We start from the raw sequence: 22,174 nt of genomic DNA on the forward strand, positions 1-22,174 counted from the left end.
TAATAAATAATAATTTTACATCAAAATGACAATTGCCGGTATCAAATACAGTCGACCCCCTATAACACTGTTCATTTTTCCGTTTTATATGAATTCCATGTTGTATGAGTCACTTAGATTTTACAAATACGTGAGCTGTTCACAGCCCGGCATACGTATTTGTAAAATCTAAGTGACTCGTACAACATGGAATTTATATAAAATAGAATTATCAACAGTGTTATAGGGGGGGTCAACTGTAGTTTTAATTAACTGACTCCCTAGTATTAATAAGTATTACATATTAATATTAGAATATATAATATTATTTTAATAAATTTTGTCATTTAATTTAACTTAAGCATATTTAACACAAATTTTTGAATGTAAATTAATGCAGTTTTTATTAATTAATTTGACTTAAATTTGACTGTGGTGTGTACCAGAAAACGGAAATAGTATCTTTCCTGCATGTGCATTGAAATGTAATTTCAATAGCAACATCATCAATGATTTATATTGTGACATAAGACAATTTTGGTGCCACTAACTTCTGAATTGGTAGTCCTGTCATCGATTGGTCGAGCCATCATCATTCTTTAACCTAGGAAGTATAGGAAGTTGACCATCAGTGGCAGGCTCTGCCAAGTATCAATAACTTGTTTGGCAACTGGGCAAAAATGAGCTCAAAATTTTGTTCATAAACTGAATCGTTTGAAAAGCAAGGTGTTCGAAACCCATGGTTTGACTGTCTTAAAGTAGGCCTAGACTTCACAAATCTATCAGAAAAATGAGAGAGAGCATTAGCTTGACAATTGGCATGCAGTGTGTTACACACAATTAACAACAATTGGTACAGGGATTATCTTGAATACTGATAGTTGTCAATTCTAGGGTTATCACCTCTAATCCTGCCAACTCAACTTTGGTAATAAGTGTGTCAAATAGAAATGATTCAAAACTTTATTGTAGGGATTGTGAATTGTGTATGTTTTATATGGACAGTGGCCAGGACCACTGCTGTTTCATTAATTAGAGAACTTTGCTGTATATTATAATGTACATAAATTATAAGTGTAAATCCAAGGATGTGGTTAAGTAAAGAAAATGAGGATTGTTTATCTTCAACTTAATTACATTTAGTTAGACAACAAATTATATCAAACTAAGACAAAATATATAAAAAATTTATTATTCATTATATGTAGTTATAAAACTTTTAGTATAAACAATAAAAATCAAAGAATAATTATTATGTGATTTAAGTTTTTTCTGTTTAAAATAATGAAGCATTCATTTCATTTTATATAGAAAGATTTTTATATTTTTTCAAATTCAGCAGCATTTATATTTGACAAGATATATACTATATATGATGATGATCTATTAATTTTTTAGTGCAAATAATAATAACTTGTAAAATGACATTCCTCATATAATATTGTATATTTATTTTTCAATACTGATAATCTTGGTTTTACTGGTTGTACTGTTATTAAATTATTCCGAATAATACAGAATTTTACAATTTATAAATTAATTTATTATATTTTATAATTTCAAATTTCTATTTGTTATATTAAAAATCATAAATTTTTATAACAATTTTTCTATTAAAAACATACAACTATATATTATACAGTATGTATAATATAAATCATATTTTGAATTTTATATCAGCATGTGATAAAACGTAAATCTACAATGAGATTTTCCGAAAAATTTACTAAAATAATATATATAATAGTTCTAGCCACAAGTATAATAATAAAATAATGAGTGTCATTATAATATATTTCTTTTTATATATAAAAGACCAATAATCTAATAATTTAAACATTATTTCAGTAATTTTTGTTTAATTTACAAAATTTAAAATTATTATTATATCAGTAAATTCAATCAGTAAATCAATATGAGTACTAGTTATAACTGATATATGTAGAAGTATAGTTCAATATAGTCATCAAATAATTGTTTTTGGTCTTACTAGCTTTTTTTTTTCTTCATGAAGTTATCTGTATACTGTATACCAAATCAAAAATATACATAGATTTCATACAGATTTTATGCACTTAACATTTTTATGATTATTGCATAATCACAAAAATTATATATACTTATTTATTTATAATTTTTACTTTTATATAATAAAAATGTGTATATGTTATAAGTTTTTTTTTACCTTTTTTCAGTTAGAAACTGCTAAAGCTTCAGTGAAATGTTTAAAGACATTAAGGCATCCAAATATATTAACATTTGTAGACAGTTTAGAGGTTTGATATTTTTTATAACCAATTAATTCTTATTAAATTGTAGTATATAAATTAGAATTCATTTTGAATTGTAAATCATTTCAATATTTAATAATTTAAGTTTTAGTTTAATCTGTACTTATGTATAAATGCTAGAAATTAATTTGTCTTACATGTAGATATTTAGCAATTACAATCTTTATAATAATAATAATAACCTTTTGCAGACTGACAAATTAATATATCTAGTCACAGAATATGTGGAATCTTTGGAAATGCATCTGGCAAATACAACTATGAACAATGATCAGAAAAAATTAGCAATTTCTTGGGGATTATATCAAATAACGGTAAGTTAGATTTTTAAAAACCTAAGTTAAATGTGAATTCAAATATATAAAAATATCAAAATAAAATAACATAATTGTACTTTTCTTATGCAAAAATACATTTTTAAATATTTTTTTTTAATTTGAATGCATCTGACAATTTTTTGTCTTGTTATATTTTACACTTTCATGATTAATTGTTTGATATTGCATTTATTTTTATGCATATTATCTTTCTCTTGAACTTAAAAATTTTGTATATATATATATTTTTCTTTGTTTATTTTATGTAAATAAATGAGCCCAATGACATTTCCCTTTCCTAAATTTCCCTTGGTGTCATTTTTTCCTCACATCTTAGGTAAAGAGTAAGATAAATAACAGAAGTAAAAGAGGCATAAAAGGCTGTCCTTTAAAAATTTGTTAATGAAATTTTTTATTTTTATGCAAATTTTTATTGAACATTATATAGAAATACTTTCAAAAATGAAAAATAAATACTCATAATGGAGAAAAGTAATACATAACAATTAAATAATAAAATGAAAAAGTTTAAAGATATAAATATGTTTAAAATTTGAAAATGAAATAATGAAATCTTCTGTATCTTTGAAATAAAATTTAGTGATTAAAATCTTCAAAAAGATTTTTAAGATGAAAACTTGTAAATATTCAAAACAGAAGGAAAATTTTTGTAATCAGATTTAAATTATATTTTAATCATTAAAAATGGAAAGTGTAATTGTAGGCGATGGATTTAATGTCTTGATCTTCAGGATCTGGTTTTTTTATTGCCAATTTTTGATTTCATGATATCATAATTCTATTTATCTTCATGATTATAATTTTTCTTTGTTTTTTTTATAATACTCTATTAAAATTTAAAATTAATTTCATATAAAAATTCATACTGAATATTTCTATGGGATGGCATTGAAGTTAGCTGTTTTTATTATTGCTACTATTTCAAATCTACTAATTGGATTAACACAGTTTAAGTTTAGAATTTACTGGATATTCAATTGAGTTAAAATTTTAAACACAAATTGTTTATCATTTAACTTTATTTTGCATAAAATTAAATCTTACTTTTAAGGTAAATTAATAAAGATATAATAAATCATCATATTTGATATATTGTATAGAATAACTTTGTTTCTTTAGACATTAGAAATTTATTTACTAAATTAAAATGAAAAATTATTATGGACTTATTAAAGTTATCACAAATAATGAGAAATTCATTTAAAATTAATTTTTAGTTAGCTAGAAAACAGCTTGATAAAGATATACATGATGTTTTAAATTTGAAAGTAAAATATGAAACATAAGAAAAATTTATTAATATATTATATATCAGGATGGCAACCTTTCAGCAGTATTGGGCAGAACCTAAGTTATAGTGTTATTCCAGGTGCTGACATGATTCTACTAATTTTATATATTTTATCAAAATTGGTCTGGTTATAATGGATTTCAAAAATATATAATTTTGAAGTTAAGTTGTTAATTGAATTATGTTCTTACATGTGAGGTGCATGCACAACTTGTAAATGGTGACACAGAGCATAAACTCATGCACTGTAATAAAAATATACAAGCAAGAGATTTGTTTTTAATGTATCATGACCTACATTGAACTATGGTTTTCATTTAAATGTGTAATTAATAATTAAAATGTAATTTTTACTGCATTTTTATTCAATCAGAGTACCACTGAAAATTGTTCTGCCTGCCACAGGTTGCCAGTCCCTATTATATATTATAATATTAATGTTTAATATAATATTTATTGATATTAGGTAGCCAGTTAATTAAAATTAATAATTAATATTCTGGTTTTTACACCAAAACAGAAACTAAAATTTAAAATAAAATGAAAATTAATTAATTAAAATTTAAATTTAAATCAAAGTCATTGAAACATAATATTTTGGAAAGTGTGGATAAAGTACTTGATTAATTTGTTTATATTTAATCTAGGCAGAGTTGAGTCTCTATTTACAGCATTTTTGTAAAGTGTCAGTTTTGGTTTGGATTGGCAGTGACCAAACATTTTGCTTTTAATATATATATAAAATGGATATAGATATATCAGGTCAGTCCATAAGTTTATGTCTATTTTTATTACCGTGAGAAAAATCTTGTTTTGCTGTTAAAAATGTCAATCTAATGTGATACTTTTTACACTGAAGTGTTAAATTGGATCTCATTCATATAATACTGTTCAAAATTGAGAACATTTCAGTTGTTTATTTTGGTTAAAATGGAAGTAACAGATGAATATAAGAGAGATGCTTTATACTTTTTATTTTTAAGTGGTGAGAATGCTACAAATGCAGCCAAAAAATTAAATACTGTTCATAATCAAACTGTAATTAGTGTAAGGACTGCACAGAAGTGATTTGAAAGATTTAGAAATAATGATTTTAGTGTGGAGGATAAGGCTCATACTGGAAGACCCATTGATTTTGATGATGATGCTCTCTCTGTAACAGTTGATGAAATTGCAGAATGTTTAAATTCATCCCATGGAACTGTTCATAGACATCTACAACAAATTGGAAAAGTTTCAAAGGTAGGAAAATGGATAGCACATGAACTGTCAATAGCTAACCGATAACAATGTGTAAACATTTGCACATCTCTTTTATCCCGTATTGCTTTAGAACCTTTTCTTGATCGGCTGGTTACTGGAGACAAAAAATGGATCCTCTATAATAATGTGAGGAGAAAAAGACAATGGATTGCGACAAGCAGCCAAAACTGGCTGCAAAAGGTGGGTTGCATCCAAAAAAAATTCTTTTGTCTGTTTGATGGAATATGTCAAGTGTAATTCACTTTGAGCTGTTAGAAACTAATCAAACAATTACAGCTCAAATCTATTGTGATCAATTAGAGCATTTAAATGAAAAATTGAAAAAAAAATTTGCCCATCATTAGTGAACAGAAAGCAGGTTCTCTTGCAATTAGAGGATTTGATTCCGGGATCTCGAAAATCGGGATCCCGGGATCCCGACCACTTTTCAGTCCCAAAATTTTCGGGATTAAGTTTTCCTAATCCCGAGATTTTCGGGATTGACATCATTTTAAAAAAAGTTGCAAAATAGACTGCATGAAGCGAAACGTTCAGTGCCAGTGCTTTTAACAGAATTGCTTGCNATATATAAAATGGATATAGATATATCAGGTCAGTCCATAAGTTTATGTCTATTTTTATTACCGTGAGAAAAATCTTGTTTTGCTGTTAAAAATGTCAATCTAATGTGATACTTTTTACACTGAAGTGTTAAATTGGATCTCATTCATATAATACTGTTCAAAATTGAGAACATTTCAGTTGTTTATTTTGGTTAAAATGGAAGTAACAGATGAATATAAGAGAGATGCTTTATACTTTTTATTTTTAAGTGGTGAGAATGCTACAAATGCAGCCAAAAAATTAAATACTGTTCATAATCAAACTGTAATTAGTGTAAGGACTGCACAGAAGTGATTTGAAAGATTTAGAAATAATGATTTTAGTGTGGAGGATAAGGCTCATACTGGAAGACCCATTGATTTTGATGATGATGCTCTCTCTGTAACAGTTGATGAAATTGCAGAATGTTTAAATTCATCCCATGGAACTGTTCATAGACATCTACAACAAATTGGAAAAGTTTCAAAGGTAGGAAAATGGATAGCACATGAACTGTCAATAGCTAACCGATAACAATGTGTAAACATTTGCACATCTCTTTTATCCCGTATTGCTTTAGAACCTTTTCTTGATCGGCTGGTTACTGGAGACAAAAAATGGATCCTCTATAATAATGTGAGGAGAAAAAGACAATGGATTGCGACAAGCAGCCAAAACTGGCTGCAAAAGGTGGGTTGCATCCAAAAAAAATTCTTTTGTCTGTTTGATGGAATATGTCAAGTGTAATTCACTTTGAGCTGTTAGAAACTAATCAAACAATTACAGCTCAAATCTATTGTGATCAATTAGAGCATTTAAATGAAAAATTGAAAAAAAAATTTGCCCATCATTAGTGAACAGAAAGCAGGTTCTCTTGCAATTAGAGGATTTGATTCCGGGATCTCGAAAATTGGGATCCCGGGATCCCGACCACTTTTCAGTCCCAAAATTTTCGGGATTAAGTTTTCCTAATCCCGAGATTTTCGGGATTGACATCATTTTAAAAAAAGTTGCAAAATAGACTGCATGAAGCGAAACGTTCAGTGCCAGTGCTTTTAACAGAATTGCTTGCCTATCATTTTAATATAAAATACAAGAAATTTTATTCCAAGCAAGCAGCAGAAATTAACCTAGCGGGCTTGCGATGCTTGCTTGGAATAAAACTTCTTGTATTTTCAACTAAAATGATAGGCAAGCAGTTCTCACTGGGTTACTTGGTAATATACTTCATTTTTGTATTTTTGAATTTTCGCGGGCGCCAATCGATTTTCTGGCGCAGTCGAGAGCACTACTCAGTGCGTTTTACCTGTCAATGTGTCAGCCATCTTGTTTTGCCAGTGTGGTTAATATAGACCCGACGCCTCTCGCTTAGGGGGGTCGACCTTAGGTGAAAAGGTTACGACCCTCGCCTTGCCCGCGATCTGTCAGGATGATGCGAGAAAGTCTTTTTACGTTTCGGGGTAGTGGTTTGCTGGACGCTGAGAGACTCACACAGAGACCGAATTTACAAAATTAACGCGTTTATTTTTAGAAAGACATGCTTACAATGATCGAAACAATCGGGATTGTAGCCTTTACTCCTACAATCCCGATCCGTGTCGACCGGACTGTTTTCTTCCATCCTCCCCGTGTCCTCGAAGCTTATAAGTATTTACTAACGATTCCTCCAACTTCCATCAAACCTAAACGCGTTTTCTCAGCAGCTGCATATATGTGCAACAAATTGAGAAGCAGACTTGGTGATGAGACACTGGATGCGTTGTTATTTCTCAGATCATATTTTCGCAATTCAAATTAGAATGTTCCTATTAGATTAGTTTTCTTTATATTTAAGAAAAATGTGACTGATTAATATTATTTTTAAATACTTTTTGCTAAGAAACTTACTTTACTACCTACTTACTAGGTTGTTATATGAAAGTAGTCTATTTAGTCGATGTTAAGAGAGATTTTTGTTAATTTTCAACGTTTATTTGCATAGTTTGTTACATAAAGGTTTTTTCAATTTATGTGAGTTTAAAGAGATCTCAGTGATGCTTAAAAAAGAATAAATTTAACATGAAGACTGAGTGATTTTAAGTCTGGTTAGTCTGACTCTGAGTCTGATTAGTTAGAGTGATTAAATTAACTAGGTGTATACCGTAAAATACGTTGATTTTTGTCTAAATTTTGATTTTTGCTTTCTGTAAGATTTCTTATTTTTTATTAACCCTCAATACCGAAATAATCCCAGGATCCCGGGATTGAATAAGTATAATCCCGAAATCCCGGGATTAGAAATAAGGACCAGGATCGAATTCCCTACTTGCAATATGACAATGTCAGACCACATGCTGCAAAAATAACTGTACAGAAACTCAAAAGCTTCAACTGGGAAATTTTACCTCATCCAGCATATTTGCCAGATATTGCTCCCAGTGATTATTGTCTTTTTCACAGTTTGCAGAATTTTTTAAAAGGGAAAACTTTTGAGGATGAGAACAATGTAAAACAGGCTATTTCTGAATATTTTGATTCGAAACTGAAATCATCTTACGAAGACAGGATTGAAAAGCTACCATCAAGATGGCAAGAAATTGTACAAAATAATGGTGAATACATTATAGATTGAAATAAAATGCAATTAAAATTTTTTGTTGGTTTTTTTGTAGATAAAAATATACATGAACTTATGGACTGACCTGATAGATAATATAGCATTGCATTTGTAGGCATTTTTATGTATGAAATATGGCTAAAAAGGTAAAAAAGAATTTTGTTTTCGGATCAGGAACAGATTAATCCATTTTACATTGTTTTGTATGGGAAAATTTGTTTCAGTTTGATAACAGATCTGTTTCCAAACAATTTTTAGGAACAAATTAAATTCATAAACTGAGGTTTGACTGTGTTTATTTTCTTAAAAATAATTATGATGATTATGATTTAGGAATAAATTTATAGTGTAAGTTTTTTAAAAAATTATAAATTACAATATAAAATACAAGTAAAAATGTTTTACTAATTTCCAGAAAGGGCTGTGCTTTCTAAATAATGATTGTAATCTTCTTCACAACTATATTTGTATGTCTTCAGTATTTGTTGATCGAGCTGGAGAATGGCGTCTTGGAGGATTAGATTATGTATGTTCAGCAAACCAAAAGTCTCCTTCTAAGTTGTTATTTACTCAAGAAGTGTATAATCCTCCAGAAGTAAAAAGTCAGCCGTGTAATAAAGAAATTCCAAAATGGTACATGATATTGATGTTTTATTTTTTTGAATTTCAAATTTTTTATTATATAATTTTTATATTGAATTTGAAAAAAATTTTTATAGGGCTGCAGATAGTTGGGGATTAGGTTGTTTAATATGGGAAGCTTTTAATGGACCTTTAACAAAACAGTCTGATTTAAAATGTCTTAAAAAGGTATAGAAAAGTTTTAAATTACTGTAAATAATTTTCTACTTTGTCTTAATTAATATTTTAAATAATAGATGCCAAACAACATTACTTCACTTTATTGTGAATTGGTATCTGCAAATCCATCATCTAGATTAAATCCTTCATCTTTTCTTAATAAATGTTGTATTAAAGGTGGCTTTATGAAGAATAAATTTGTAGATACAATGCTTTTTCTAGAAGAAATTCAGGTAGAATTTAAAATATTTAACTATATTTAATACAATGTCTGAAATATTATATACTGGTATTAATTATTTGAGATATTAAATATATGCATTTTTCCCTTCCAGATTAAAGACACAAATGAAATGAATCATTTTTTAAATGTTCTAGTTAGCTTATTAGATACTTTTCCTCCAGACATTTGTAAATATAAAATTTTAAACCAATTGTTAAATGCCTTTGAATTTGGAAATGCAGGCTCAGCAGTTTTAGTACCTCTGTTTAAAGTAAGTTTAAATAATTTTTTGGCAAATTTATTTTATATACTTTCATATACAGATATTCTTACTTTAAAATAGATGTCTTATATCTCCTGTTATTTTATATGGTAAAAAAAATTTATTTTGTATATAAAAAAAACAGCTATAAAGCAGAATCTGGGCTTAGCAGACCCTTCAAACTGGAAAATAGCTGCTTAACTCTGGTATCTGACAAAAATTGCCATATATTTTATAATAACCAGTAGTTTTTAAACAACACAACAATATACTGTTTTATTTTATCAAAAAAATAACATTTATGTGTAAAGTATTTTTACATGATAATTGTTTGGCTTCAAAATTGTAAAAATTAGTACAAAAGTGCCATTTTGTACTAAATTTAGTAATTCAAAATTAATAATTAGGAACCACTGGATAATACCAATTATGCTATCTAAGTTTCTTAAGTAGGAGTTTGGTCAATTTTCTCAACACATGTTTTATTTGATCATTCCATTTCTGTTAGTCTTTTCTTCAATATTCTCTGAGTTTCTTAATTTCATTCCATTGTGTAAGAGAGAAATGCTGTTGCCAATATACCAATGTTTGATACAGAGTGTCAGAGTACTGTCTAAAAATTGAATTGTGAAAATTTCATTATTCAAGTTTAAGGATACAGAGTTCATTCTATAAAATTGTGGCACAGAAGATAAGCATGACCTTTTTAAATTGACATTTATGGGAATCATGTAATCCATTAATTGTCTGATTAATAGAGGTTTTGGGGAATAAGAAGGTTAAGGAATTTTTATCCACTGTCTGCAGAAGGCTGTGTCTGTTTAAAGTAAAATACATTTAAGGTCATATTGCTATGTTGGGACTGAATGTTTTGTCTGCTAAACCCAGGTTTCACTGTATATATTTTGGGATAAAAAAATATGCTTATATGCGATGTTCACTATTTTCAGATTCCTATTATTCAAATAAAGATTAATTTTTTACATATTTTAATTTTTTTATGAAAATGTTAAGTTTAAATATATACATTATAATATGCAGTAAGTACAGAATACAATTTATATGTTTAGTTGAATCAGAAATCAATAGATAATTTTAAAAGAATAGTAATTTTTCTCCTTGTACCATTACAATTTGTAAACTAAATTTATTCACACATTTTCCTAAAAAACTTTGCAAATATTTGAATTTCTATATTAATTTCATCTTTCTTTATTACAGCCAAAATCTATTTAATTCAAACATCAGAGAAATTCTAGAGTTTGAATTATTTCAAACTCAAATTATCTATAGCTTTGAGACAAAATTCTACATCTAATTAATGGAAACCTTCATATTTATATTGAAGGTCTTATATGAGAGAGGACTGAAAAGTTTGTACTATTGAATATAAACAATTTAATAATTTAAAAACTATAATTTTTATTCTTTGACATAATCTCTTTGCAATTCTAAACATTCACTGCAACAGTGTTCTAATTTCTTTATATTTTTCCTACCTTAGTCTTCACCATGTATTCTTTCTTGTCCAGAATATCTCAATATCTCACTTTATTCTTTTTTTATTCCTAACCCATTCCTCTTCATTTCCAGCACATTTTTTACTTGATACACAATATTTTAATACTACAATTTCAGACAAATTTTCTTGGATTTCTATAACAATCTTATCTATGGTGTCTTTAATCTTACAATGTTGCATATGCCTCCTTTGCATGTTTCCTATCAGTTTGAATGTGTTAATGCAAGTTTTTTATAATGTTATATAATTAAAGTGATAAATCTAATAGTCAAGAATGTAACAGAATATGATGATAGACAGTCTGAGAATAGAAATATCAATCTTAGCTGAAAAATTCAAAATTTGTTGCATACATCTCTTCTATACTCAGTCATTTAAATAAACTTTTAAGCTCCTTAAAATATTTTTAGAAAATTACATTTTACACTTTTTGGGCTACAATTTGAAAAAAATTGTAGATCTGTCCCACTGTCATCTGTCTGTTTATCTGTCTATCTGTTGTTCCTTAATCTTGAAACAGAGTTAGATACATGCTAGTCAAGACCAGATATGGAAAGCTTAGGGGTATGAGGCCCTGATTCCTTTTATGGTTCCTTTGTCTTGTATAATTTTAAGTATCTCATCTTTTTTATATATGTATACCAACTGAAGAGGGACTATTCCAATAGTCCGAAATGCATTTTGGTTATTTCTTGTTAATTGTTAATTTAATCGATTTTAATGTACACCCCTTCTCGTTTTATTAAATGTATTCCATTGATACCTGGGTGTTTGTGCTTATTATCACTGGTGTGATAAGTCCTTATTTCTACCTCCCATTAGTGGGTTTTTAATTAATTTAGAAAAATAGCATGTTTAATGAAATTTTCAGGAAAAACATAACATGTTACTGCAACTATTGATTAAATGTTTAATATTTTGAATTTACAGTTAGCAAAGTCATTGGATGATAATGAATATCAACAGAGAATAGTACCTTGTATTGTCAAATTATTTAGTTGTAAAGATAGGGCAACAAGAGCTCGTCTTTTACAACAGGTAATGTAATATTAATATATAATATTTTGCAATATTTTAGAATATTTAAATTACTGCATATGGCTATAAAATTTTTTACAGATGGATCAATTCATTCATCATATTCAACCATCTGTGGTTAATGATCAGATATTTCCACAAGTGGCTCAAGGGTTTATGGATACAAATCCAACAATTAGAGAACAGACAATAAAAGTAAAATTATATAATTACTTTAATTAAAAATAAATGCTTTTTAGTTGTTAATGAGTTTGTATTTTATAAATTATAATTTTTTTTTATTAAACAGTGCATGTTACACATGGCATCAAAATTGAATTATTATAATCTCAATGAAGAAGTCCTGAAGCATTTTGCACGTTTGCAGTCTAGAGATAGTCAGGTTGTGAAGACATTTATTTTCTTAATAAATAAATATAAAATGATTTAAAATTATTATTTTTTGATTTTTATGTAATAGAGCAATCAGTTTTGTTTACCACTATAACTATTATATTTATATAAATACAGAAAATCTTAATTATCTCGCATTTAGTTCAATATTTGNATAATTCCAGTTTGAAATTCATAAATTAATAAAACTTTGTTATCAAATTAAAATTTCATATTTTATTGCTCATTATTAAAATCTGTTTTCATTTAGTGTCAACGTTTGAGTGTGTGTACCTTATCCAAAAACAGAAGGAAAAATATGAAATCTAAAGTACGATGGCAAATTACACGTCGACGAGAACATGTCGGATATTTTCTGCGCTGTTAACTAGTCAAATAATTAGAAATTCGACAAATGAATAACCTGTTTTGCTCGAAAGGTATGATTTCTCCCTCTCGAACCTTACGTGACACGAACGAAAAACAGTTTGAGTGTTACGGATGAACTACTGTAATTGCACGCAATGTTTCAAATTTTTCTGAATTGATTTGCCTAATCGCCTTTGTAGATCCAAAACTAGGTAGAAAGTAAAAAATTTTCACAGGAATTTCAAAATTCAGATGCTTGTCTTAAAAAGTCAAATCCAGTTGAAAACGACAAAATCATCACCGGCTTATCTAGTAATAAAATTGCTTTGAAGCGCTTTGTATTTATACCGTAATATCAGGAGAGATGGTTATTTAATGGCATTTAAATTACTATTTCTAGAAATAGTTTTATATTATTTTTAAAAAAAATGAGAGATTCCACGTGAACAGTTACGTGGGTCTGAAGAATTACACTCGCCAAATAATTACGAGTATTTAGTTGGCGGCTTCAATATTAAACTGATAACAGGAAAGTCACCCTAAAACTCCTTTAGTTTTTCTTTGACGTGAATACGTCTTTAAATTTGCTTCTGTAGCGGGAGGCAATTCAGAAAACTGAACAAAATCGGGGGATACAGTTTGGCATTGCAGCTACATATCTATCATCTACATCCAAAATTTAATTACACCATTCGATAGTTAAAGGATCAAAGAATTTATTACGTTGAGTGGGGACTGTGACGCATCGCGCGCGACGGAGGGGGAAGCGCCGCCATTTTCAGGTCGTTTGCGTTTAGTATACATTTTGACTCGGAGAAGCTACGACGCTCGTTTGAGTTTCAATTCACAACTTTCGTCAATATTTATCGATTGCGTACACAAAACATTAGTGTGGAATAGTTATGGTCAATATATATATGGTGTTAAAGTTAAAAATTAAGAAAACTTAATACAATGTCGGCCTATATTCGTCGAAAACCAAATCAAAATATAGAAATCGTATACGGTTGGAAAGGGTTTCTCAAGAGCAATCCAGTGATACTATACTCATAAAACGCCAAATGATAGAGTAAAGCGGTGCCGGGAACGTAAAAATATTACCCGTTAACGTACACGTATTCACGTAAAACACACTGCCGTGTCCCCGACACAGCCACACCCCACTTTTTTGCTTTTGCAGCTAGACTATTTAATGGAGGAAAAGTTTCTGGAGGATCTTGATTTCCAGAAGTATTTGAATTTAGAACTATAATCAGTGCCGGTGCCAGGTTATATTGCGCCCCTTATTTCACAAGTTGCATATTTTTTAAAATAAAATTTTAAATATATATATAAATTATTTTGGCATGCTTTATTAATAATTTACAATATGTATGATATATGAAAATCAAATTTTAATTTTTCTTGTCTTCAATTTTGTAAAATTTTCTACCAGTTCCTTTAAATCTAGTGTAAAGTTCCTGGTGTTCGATTGAAACTGTTGCCAAATCTGTTAACCTGTTTTGGGATATTGTTGAGCGCAAGTATGTTTTAACAAGTTTTACTCACATGCTAAATTAATTAATAATATTGTTAATTCATTTTGGACACTAAAATTAATTCGAAAAATTAATAACAAATTAATTTTTAATAATTGATTATTGAAAATAAAATGAACTCACCTGATTCAATCGCTCGATTCTTGGAATAACTTAGATATTGAAACATGTTACACGTTCGTCTTTCACAAATGTTCTGAACGGATTATTTTTCAAAAATATTTTTTTATTAATTTTTTTTATAGTATTTTCCTATTCTTTTTCTTTTTCCCATATCCTTCCCCGAAAATTTCCACTTTCTCCACACATTGTTTGGAAAATTCCGAATAAATCTCCACATAAACTAAAATGGTTCTAATCAACATTAAACGAAATAAAATTGTCTTTCAGCTTAAATTAATAGGTATAGTCCCGAGGCGAAAATGAAAGCTGGGGGATTTATCGTAGGAGGTCGCCTAGTTTGCCTAAATAGTAGCGCCGGCCCTGACTACAAGCATATATTAATTGTTATGCTAAGGGAGGACTCTCGCCCATACACTCCATAGGATTCAGCCAACAAACTGGCTGAATCTCCATAGCAATATCATATGTGGTTATAGTTATTAATATACCGTATCTTTGGAAGCTAAGATTCGCCAGTAATCTGATGGGTCGTTGTAGCCCTGAGGGCACTAAGAGAGTAATCATACCTATTACGGATTTAGCTCAGCCCATCCGGGTGGCGAGGGACCTGGCGTACTATCGAACCCCGAAAAATTCTTGGAATTAATGCTCAGATTCGATCTTGGATTTGCCAGAGGTTAACGCTTTAATAGTTTTGGTCATCTGACCGTCCTATTTTATTTATTACTAGAATTTTACAATATATAAAATAAAAAATTGTTCATTATAATACAGATAATTTATTATATTTAATAAAATACTAATTAATCGGAACACAAATGATCCAAATTTTCCATTGCTTGGACCAGAAGTGGAAAGTTTCTTGAGTATTATTATTGATCAATGAAACAATGGGTTTAAAATCGTTTGTCTTAAGTTCTATCGCTATTTTTATATAAAATGAATTTTATATTACAATATAAGTAAATATTATAATTGCTCCGTACACAAATCTACAGACAGTCTGAGGCAGTTAAAGCGTCAGTATCCCTTTTAGGGACACAGGATCGAATTCGATCGGTCGAAAAACCCTAGAAATTTCATGGGCATTCTGTCCCGAATATATTATGTCTCGTCCCTCACCACCCGACCGCTCCAAAACGCATTAAAATGGCTTTTTTTTCTATACTCAGCGATGGAAATGGAAAAAAAGGCTCCCTTTATGCCCACTGGACGGAAAGACAAAAGAGTAAAAAAGGAAAAAAAGATACAGATGCCATATTTTAATTCCACTTTATTAAGAAATTTAATTTAAATTATTCAATAAGATATTTTAAATTACGATACATAGAAAAATATCGAAGAAATATGAAATTTAATACGGCGATTTCACCATTTAATAGTTTTTAATGTTTATTCTTCTAATTTTTCCTGAAAACTTCTACGTCTTCATTTACACGAAACAAATGTATATACAGTACTCGTATATTGTCTAATAACAAATAAAATATTTTAAAAATTTCTTTATCAGATTTGCTTCTGTATTTTATTTCAACATAATACAGTATTTTAATAATTCATTTACACACATTTCTCGTCTCACCAGCAGTGGCGAGGTGGATAAAACCAGTAAACATGTTGGTCGTGGATTCACGCAGATCGCCCACTTGCCGCGTTGCAAAGCAAACATACATTTCTCTTAATTTACTTCTTGAAGCTTGATCTTGTCCATATACTTTTAACATTTTATTCCGACTGTAGCCCAAGAGTTTGCTCTGGCTTCCCAAAAATTGATTTTTGGCCTGAGGCGCCCTTGGGCCACATTTTAAGGGAGCTACAAGGCTTTCGGTTGAGAAACACTGTGATAGATAACGATTTTTCAAACGTTTTTAAGAAATTAAGAATGCACGAGAAACATACGAAATGGAAGAAATAATTCGGAGAGACAATAAGGAAATAGAGAATACTTTCGTATGACTTTCTAGTAATCAAATGTCGACTATTAACACCATCATCTGTATCAGGCAGAACTATGTTTTAAAATAATTTTTATTTTTATTTTTAATACTGTAAACCTGTGTCAACCTTTTATTTTTTCTAGATGGCAACACTTCGAATTTGGCCCGCCAATCGAAAAATTTGGGCAGCACTGGTTCTAAGGAAGATTGATTGATTAGCGCCTGTCAATCTTTGGTATCGCGTTTTGGATGGAAACAAAAGGGTTGTAAAATGTTGTAACTAAAGTTTATATTAGCTCTGGAAACTGAATTATTCTGCTTGTGTCGAACGCAGGCAGAGTAATTCAGCTTAATCGAATAAAACTAATTATTTGACTTTTAAACTAAGAAATTCAATTTCTAACTATCAAATTCAAAGTATTTAATCGAATTTAGACTTTAAACATTCGACAATGTACAACATTTAAATTTAATTGATGTATTTTATCTCGAAGTGAATGATTAAATCTGCGTAAGTGTTCAACTATCTTCAACGAATGCTTAAAGTAGCGTACTTAAATTACGATCGCGATTTGAAATGATAATATGTATTCGACAGTACAGAGAAGAAACCTAGAAGAGTAGAAAAATTTATTATTTATAATGGTGTGTTGAACTTAAGTAAATGTTATTCCACACTATAGCTTCACCAATAAGCATTGTAGCACGAACTTGTTTACGGTTATGGAAGCAAAAAAACATTTTCTCCTGTTGACATATGTTCACGAGCTTAGCACGCTTGAAAAACATAACATATACAGTTATTTCTTACTGAATTAAATTTTAATACTTTAGTAAGCCTTTTTGAGTTTTAATAACAGCTTTTAAAGGTATAGAGTGGATAAATTTCTCCAAATATTCTACATCAAGTTCGTGACACCAAACTCTTCTAATACATACTTGCAGCAGTTGCTATTTGTCTTCACGTTTCTGCAATTTTCGCGTCTATCGTATGACGACAATTCTCAATAGGATTGGCATCAACGGCGTAATCCTAACTAATTTTGGTAATATCAAAGTTTCGGTATAAAGTAACGACGCGAGGCTTACGTTACACATTCAAACATCGAATACTCTATACAGTATAAGCGTATAAGAGACTACCATTTAATGTTTATGTGTGTTGTATGATTTAGAATGTTGAACGTAATCCTCTCGTTGCCATTGTATACTGAAACTTTAGTATTACCAAAATTAGTTAATGACTAGACAGTGTAGTTTGTAGACATAGTATTTTATCAATAATGTATTGAATTTTACCTTCTCGACAATTACATAGGCTATAACAGAGGGGGAGAGTGGAGATCGATCAAAAACGATTCCCAGGGACTCGGGACACCTTGATACGTTGACAAATGCAAAAAAAATTCTATGTGCATGGATTTTTTTCTATATTTATGAATGTTTGTATGTGTGGGATAAGCATCTAGCTGCAGATTCACATTGGCTGAGACCGAGTGTAGCGCCTCTAGCGAAATATATCGAGCGAATTTATAACCAATAAGGCGAATTAACACGTGTTAAAGGCTCATCTTATTTCTGAACACGAATTACAATTTGACTTTAGAGAAATATCAATTTAGCTCAGAAAACGGTAAGTAATTTCCGAAAAATATGACAGCTTCAAAAGGAGTATCAAGGAATTTTAAAACCAAATGTTAAACTCCGAAACTACATTTATTGTACAAAGTTGTCTTTTGTAAAACATAAATAGAATATTGTTTTTAAATAAGCATTTACGTTAATCATTAAAATTGAAAATGAATATTGCAAATGTGTATTATTTCACTTCATAATACTGTATATGCAAGTCTTTAATTTCTTTCGTTGAAGTATGTTATGAATTCTTACATACTTCATTGGTGTCATATAATCAAAAATGTTGAAAAGCACTGGTATACAGTAATCTCATGCCTGTAATTTTTTTTAATTTTATACTGTTTTTTTATTGTTTTGTCTTCAGCTCAGCTCATTGAAATAATGTTAAATTTCCTTCAATGTGAACCTTAATGTGGTCTCAGCCAATGTGAATCTGCAGCTAGATGCTTGTCTCACACATACTAAGATTCATAAATATAGAAAAAAAAATCATTATTCCTTTTTTTTAAACTTGCAATTTTCTTGGTTTTAATTTTTCTGTTGGTTGTTGTAAATTGAAGATTACCATATAGGCCTATAATCTAGGCCCTATGTTATAGCCCTACATTATGTATTGTATTCATGATTATATACTGTTATTGTGCCAATTGTTTTGTTTTATAATAAATGTATTTAATAAATTTCTTTAGTAATCTATACTAATAATACAAAGAGGCAATGTTTGTATGTAAGTTTGTATGCAGCAGGTAATCTCCAAAACTACTCATCCGATTTCAAAAATTCTTTCACCAATATTTAGAATGGAACCTCAGGGTGGACATAGGCTGAATATTATTCCGTTAAACATTCATATGAATTAAATTATATCATCTAGGGTTAGGCTTTTATGTCCAACAGATGGCGCTACGAGTACGACGCCCTAAGTTTGCTTTTATGTGAGGCATTATGCTTTTCTGTGAAAATGAACTAAAGCGGACCATCTTCTATCTATTTATATAAATAAAAATGTAATGTTCGTTTGTTCCTACCGATTCCTTTGAAATTTTGACACAACGCTGCATTCGAATACGCACGTGTTTTTATATAATATACATGTCGAAATCCCCCCCGGGAGATGGACGGGATTAAGGCTTACCGTGAAGATCTTTGCTTCTATTATACTATATTAGATGCGGGTTTTTGCGTTTTTGATTGCGTTTTAATAGGGTACGTCAACAGAATGTACACTAAGAAGAAATTTTTCGAAAAATCCCCCCACGGGGGAAGTGTTATAAATTTATAATAGATACATTTTGAGCCACAACAACGCGTGGCGGGATCTGCTAGTAATGTAATATTTTCAGTATTAAATAGTCAAAATTTCAAATTAACTCACATTTGTTATACAGTAATACAGTAAATAATTTCTTTGTCATCTATTAAAATAACTTTATAATTATGAATTTCCAGAAAATTTTTATTTTTAATCAATTTATCATGAATTCAATACAGTCGACCCCCTATAACACTGTTGATTATTCTGTTTTATATGAATTCCATGTTGTACGAGTCAATTAGATTTTACAAATACATGTGCCGGGCTGTGAACGGCTCACGTATTTGCAAAATCTAAGTGACTCGTATAACATGGAATTCATATAAAATGGAATAATCAACAGTGTTATAGGGGTGTCGACTGTACATGAAATTAGGATAAAATCGTATTTAAAATCCTTTATTTATGAAAAATACAATTTTATATCAAAACATTTTACAAGTTCGGTGGTTAAAGCGGATGGGAAGATATAAGGAATCATATGTCATATCTCGATTTGGGTCGGACTTAATGAAGATTTTATTCGTTATTAGCAATTTAATAAATAAATAAATAAATAAATAAAACTCATCTCTACCCTCAAAACGAATATTCTAGCATTTTATAATAATTAATAATATATAAGTTGCTTTTAAAATAAGATTTCATAACAGATGGAGTCTCACACCATTTTTTCGCCTGGAAGGTTAAGCAACTTGTTGCTGGATTTTTTTTTTAATTTTGAATTCAAATTTACTTATATCTTTTATTTTATTTTTATTTATACATTTTAACAATAAGACTTTTATCCAAAGAAAACACATTTTAGAAATATGAATTTTTATTTTCTACGTTCGAACCTATATAATTCTATAACTAGAAAACAAATAAAAATCTCTTGGTATTCAAATATATATATTTGGTAATAACTAAGTATAACAGCCATTTTACACCAAGTCATTCAAGTCAAGTGCATTCAATGGACTGAGTTGTCATTGAAGATAAAGGGAATGTGACAATTTGGTTTGACACAAAACGTGTCACGTCCAGTCGAGCACGTCACGTCAAATCAAAACTGGTCGTGACTTGGCCGCGTTTTTAGATCAGTTTTGATCAGTCAACACTAGAAAAAGACGTATTCTGTGTTTTTTTAAAACAGGACTGTGAAAGATTTAATTGTACTAGTACGGAATAATGAAACAATCTACAATCTCAAGCATTCCAAACACCGAGATCGATATTTTATTACTGGTATTTTGAGAAATATAGACAGAGAATTTCATAGTTCATAAGCAATATTATATTTATTTAACTAATACACTAATGATACTGAAATTATCAATTTAAATATTTACAGATGCTAATTAGTATCATTACATCACTTGTCATGTAATGAAGAGAAAAGTTGTAAATAATTCTCCTGTTACTAAGTACCTGAAAAGGAAGAGGCAGATCTTTGTTTTTCGTCACCATATACGTTGCTATTTTAATCTTAATAAGATTACATTGGCAAAATAAAAATATCGAAGAAAATCTTTTCTGGTTCCGATGCAAATAATTCCTAAAAAAAGGACATTTAATTTACTGTGTTTTTAGATGGCACATTGCAACATAAAGCAACGTCGAAACGTCAGAAAACGTGCGAAACATTTCAAATATTGACGAAGATTCTGAAGAGTATATGAATTTTCAACAGGACTTTCAGTAAGAGTCTTCAACAGAAATCTCAAAATGAGTCTCAGAAGTCACAGCTGAAGACTCAAAACATCAAAATTAATCAATAAGCATTACCTGAAACATCTGAAAGTAATTTCTGATAATGCAAAAGATGACAAAGTTCCTAATTTATTCCTACGAATTTTGATACCTTCCACAAAGAAACTTTGAACATTTGAAAGTTTAAAATTTAGAGCTGAGGTCATCGATTTACATTTATCTATTGTACTTTTAAATCAATAGTCTACGATTACAATAGTTTACAGCTCTTTTGCGACTTAGGAAAAAAGTATTTTATTTATTTATTTTTGTTAATTCCTATGCGTTGAACACGAAAATAAAGTTAAAAATTCTCTACCACGTAAGGTTTTCGAGTTATAATCTTACGGAATTTAAAAATACTTGATGCAGAAACTTAATGTTAAAATACAGATATGCGGAGACTTAAAAGTTATAGTGCTGTTACTGGGATTTTAGAGTGATTTTTAACAAATACTGTCCGCTGCACATAAAACTTGAATTAATAAAAACCTTCGTCAAAGCACTGGATAAAGAAAGAACTGCTTTCAAATACCTTCAACAGATTTTTTTTTTCAAAAATATGTGACAATAAGCTGGATGTTAGTGTATATGAGGGGCAAGATTTATTTTACTCAATTTGAAGATTAATAACTCCTGTGCCTTCTCTCAAACATTTGTGAAATTTTGCAAAAAGGTTTGTATATCAGGGGGATGGTTGCCACTAAATTTTGGTGTTTAAAGTTCGAGTGGGCGTGGAGATAGAAAGGATCATGGACTTAATGAAGATTTTATTCGTGGTTAGCATTTCCAAATTTTTATAAAACTCATCTCTAACCNGATATTTTATATCTATATATTGTTAAATCTGAGCCATGCCTTCAGTTTGGGAATAGGTGTAGATTTTAAAATTAACAAAAGCTTCATGCATTTACCATTGATGTATGTTCAAGCAGCCATGTGTTTTGTAATGTGTGGCTGTT

At 29.4% G+C, this 22,174-nt stretch overlaps 1 protein-coding gene across 1 annotated transcript in view; it reads left to right on the plus strand.

Annotated features, from left to right (window-relative positions):
- The window catches only part of LOC111631413 (N-terminal kinase-like protein), a 63,831-nt gene that overhangs the window by 28,745 nt on the left and 12,912 nt on the right, over positions 1 to 22,174 (plus strand). The window contains exons 4-12 of the mRNA XM_023375648.1: positions 2,175 to 2,255; positions 2,462 to 2,584; positions 8,756 to 8,973; positions 9,060 to 9,150; positions 9,219 to 9,374; positions 9,477 to 9,635; positions 12,079 to 12,186; positions 12,268 to 12,381; positions 12,476 to 12,568. Coding sequence (XP_023231416.1) covers positions 2,175 to 2,255; positions 2,462 to 2,584; positions 8,756 to 8,973; positions 9,060 to 9,150; positions 9,219 to 9,374; positions 9,477 to 9,635; positions 12,079 to 12,186; positions 12,268 to 12,381; positions 12,476 to 12,568 — 1,143 coding nt within the window. The remainder of the gene's footprint in view (positions 1 to 2,174; positions 2,256 to 2,461; positions 2,585 to 8,755; positions 8,974 to 9,059; positions 9,151 to 9,218; positions 9,375 to 9,476; positions 9,636 to 12,078; positions 12,187 to 12,267; positions 12,382 to 12,475; positions 12,569 to 22,174) is intronic.

Source organism: Centruroides sculpturatus, unplaced genomic scaffold (assembly GCF_000671375.1).
Source record: "Centruroides sculpturatus isolate CEXI.00-Female unplaced genomic scaffold, Cexi_2.0 scaffold526, whole genome shotgun sequence".
In the NCBI taxonomy this organism is placed as follows: domain Eukaryota; kingdom Metazoa; phylum Arthropoda; class Arachnida; order Scorpiones; family Buthidae; genus Centruroides; species Centruroides sculpturatus.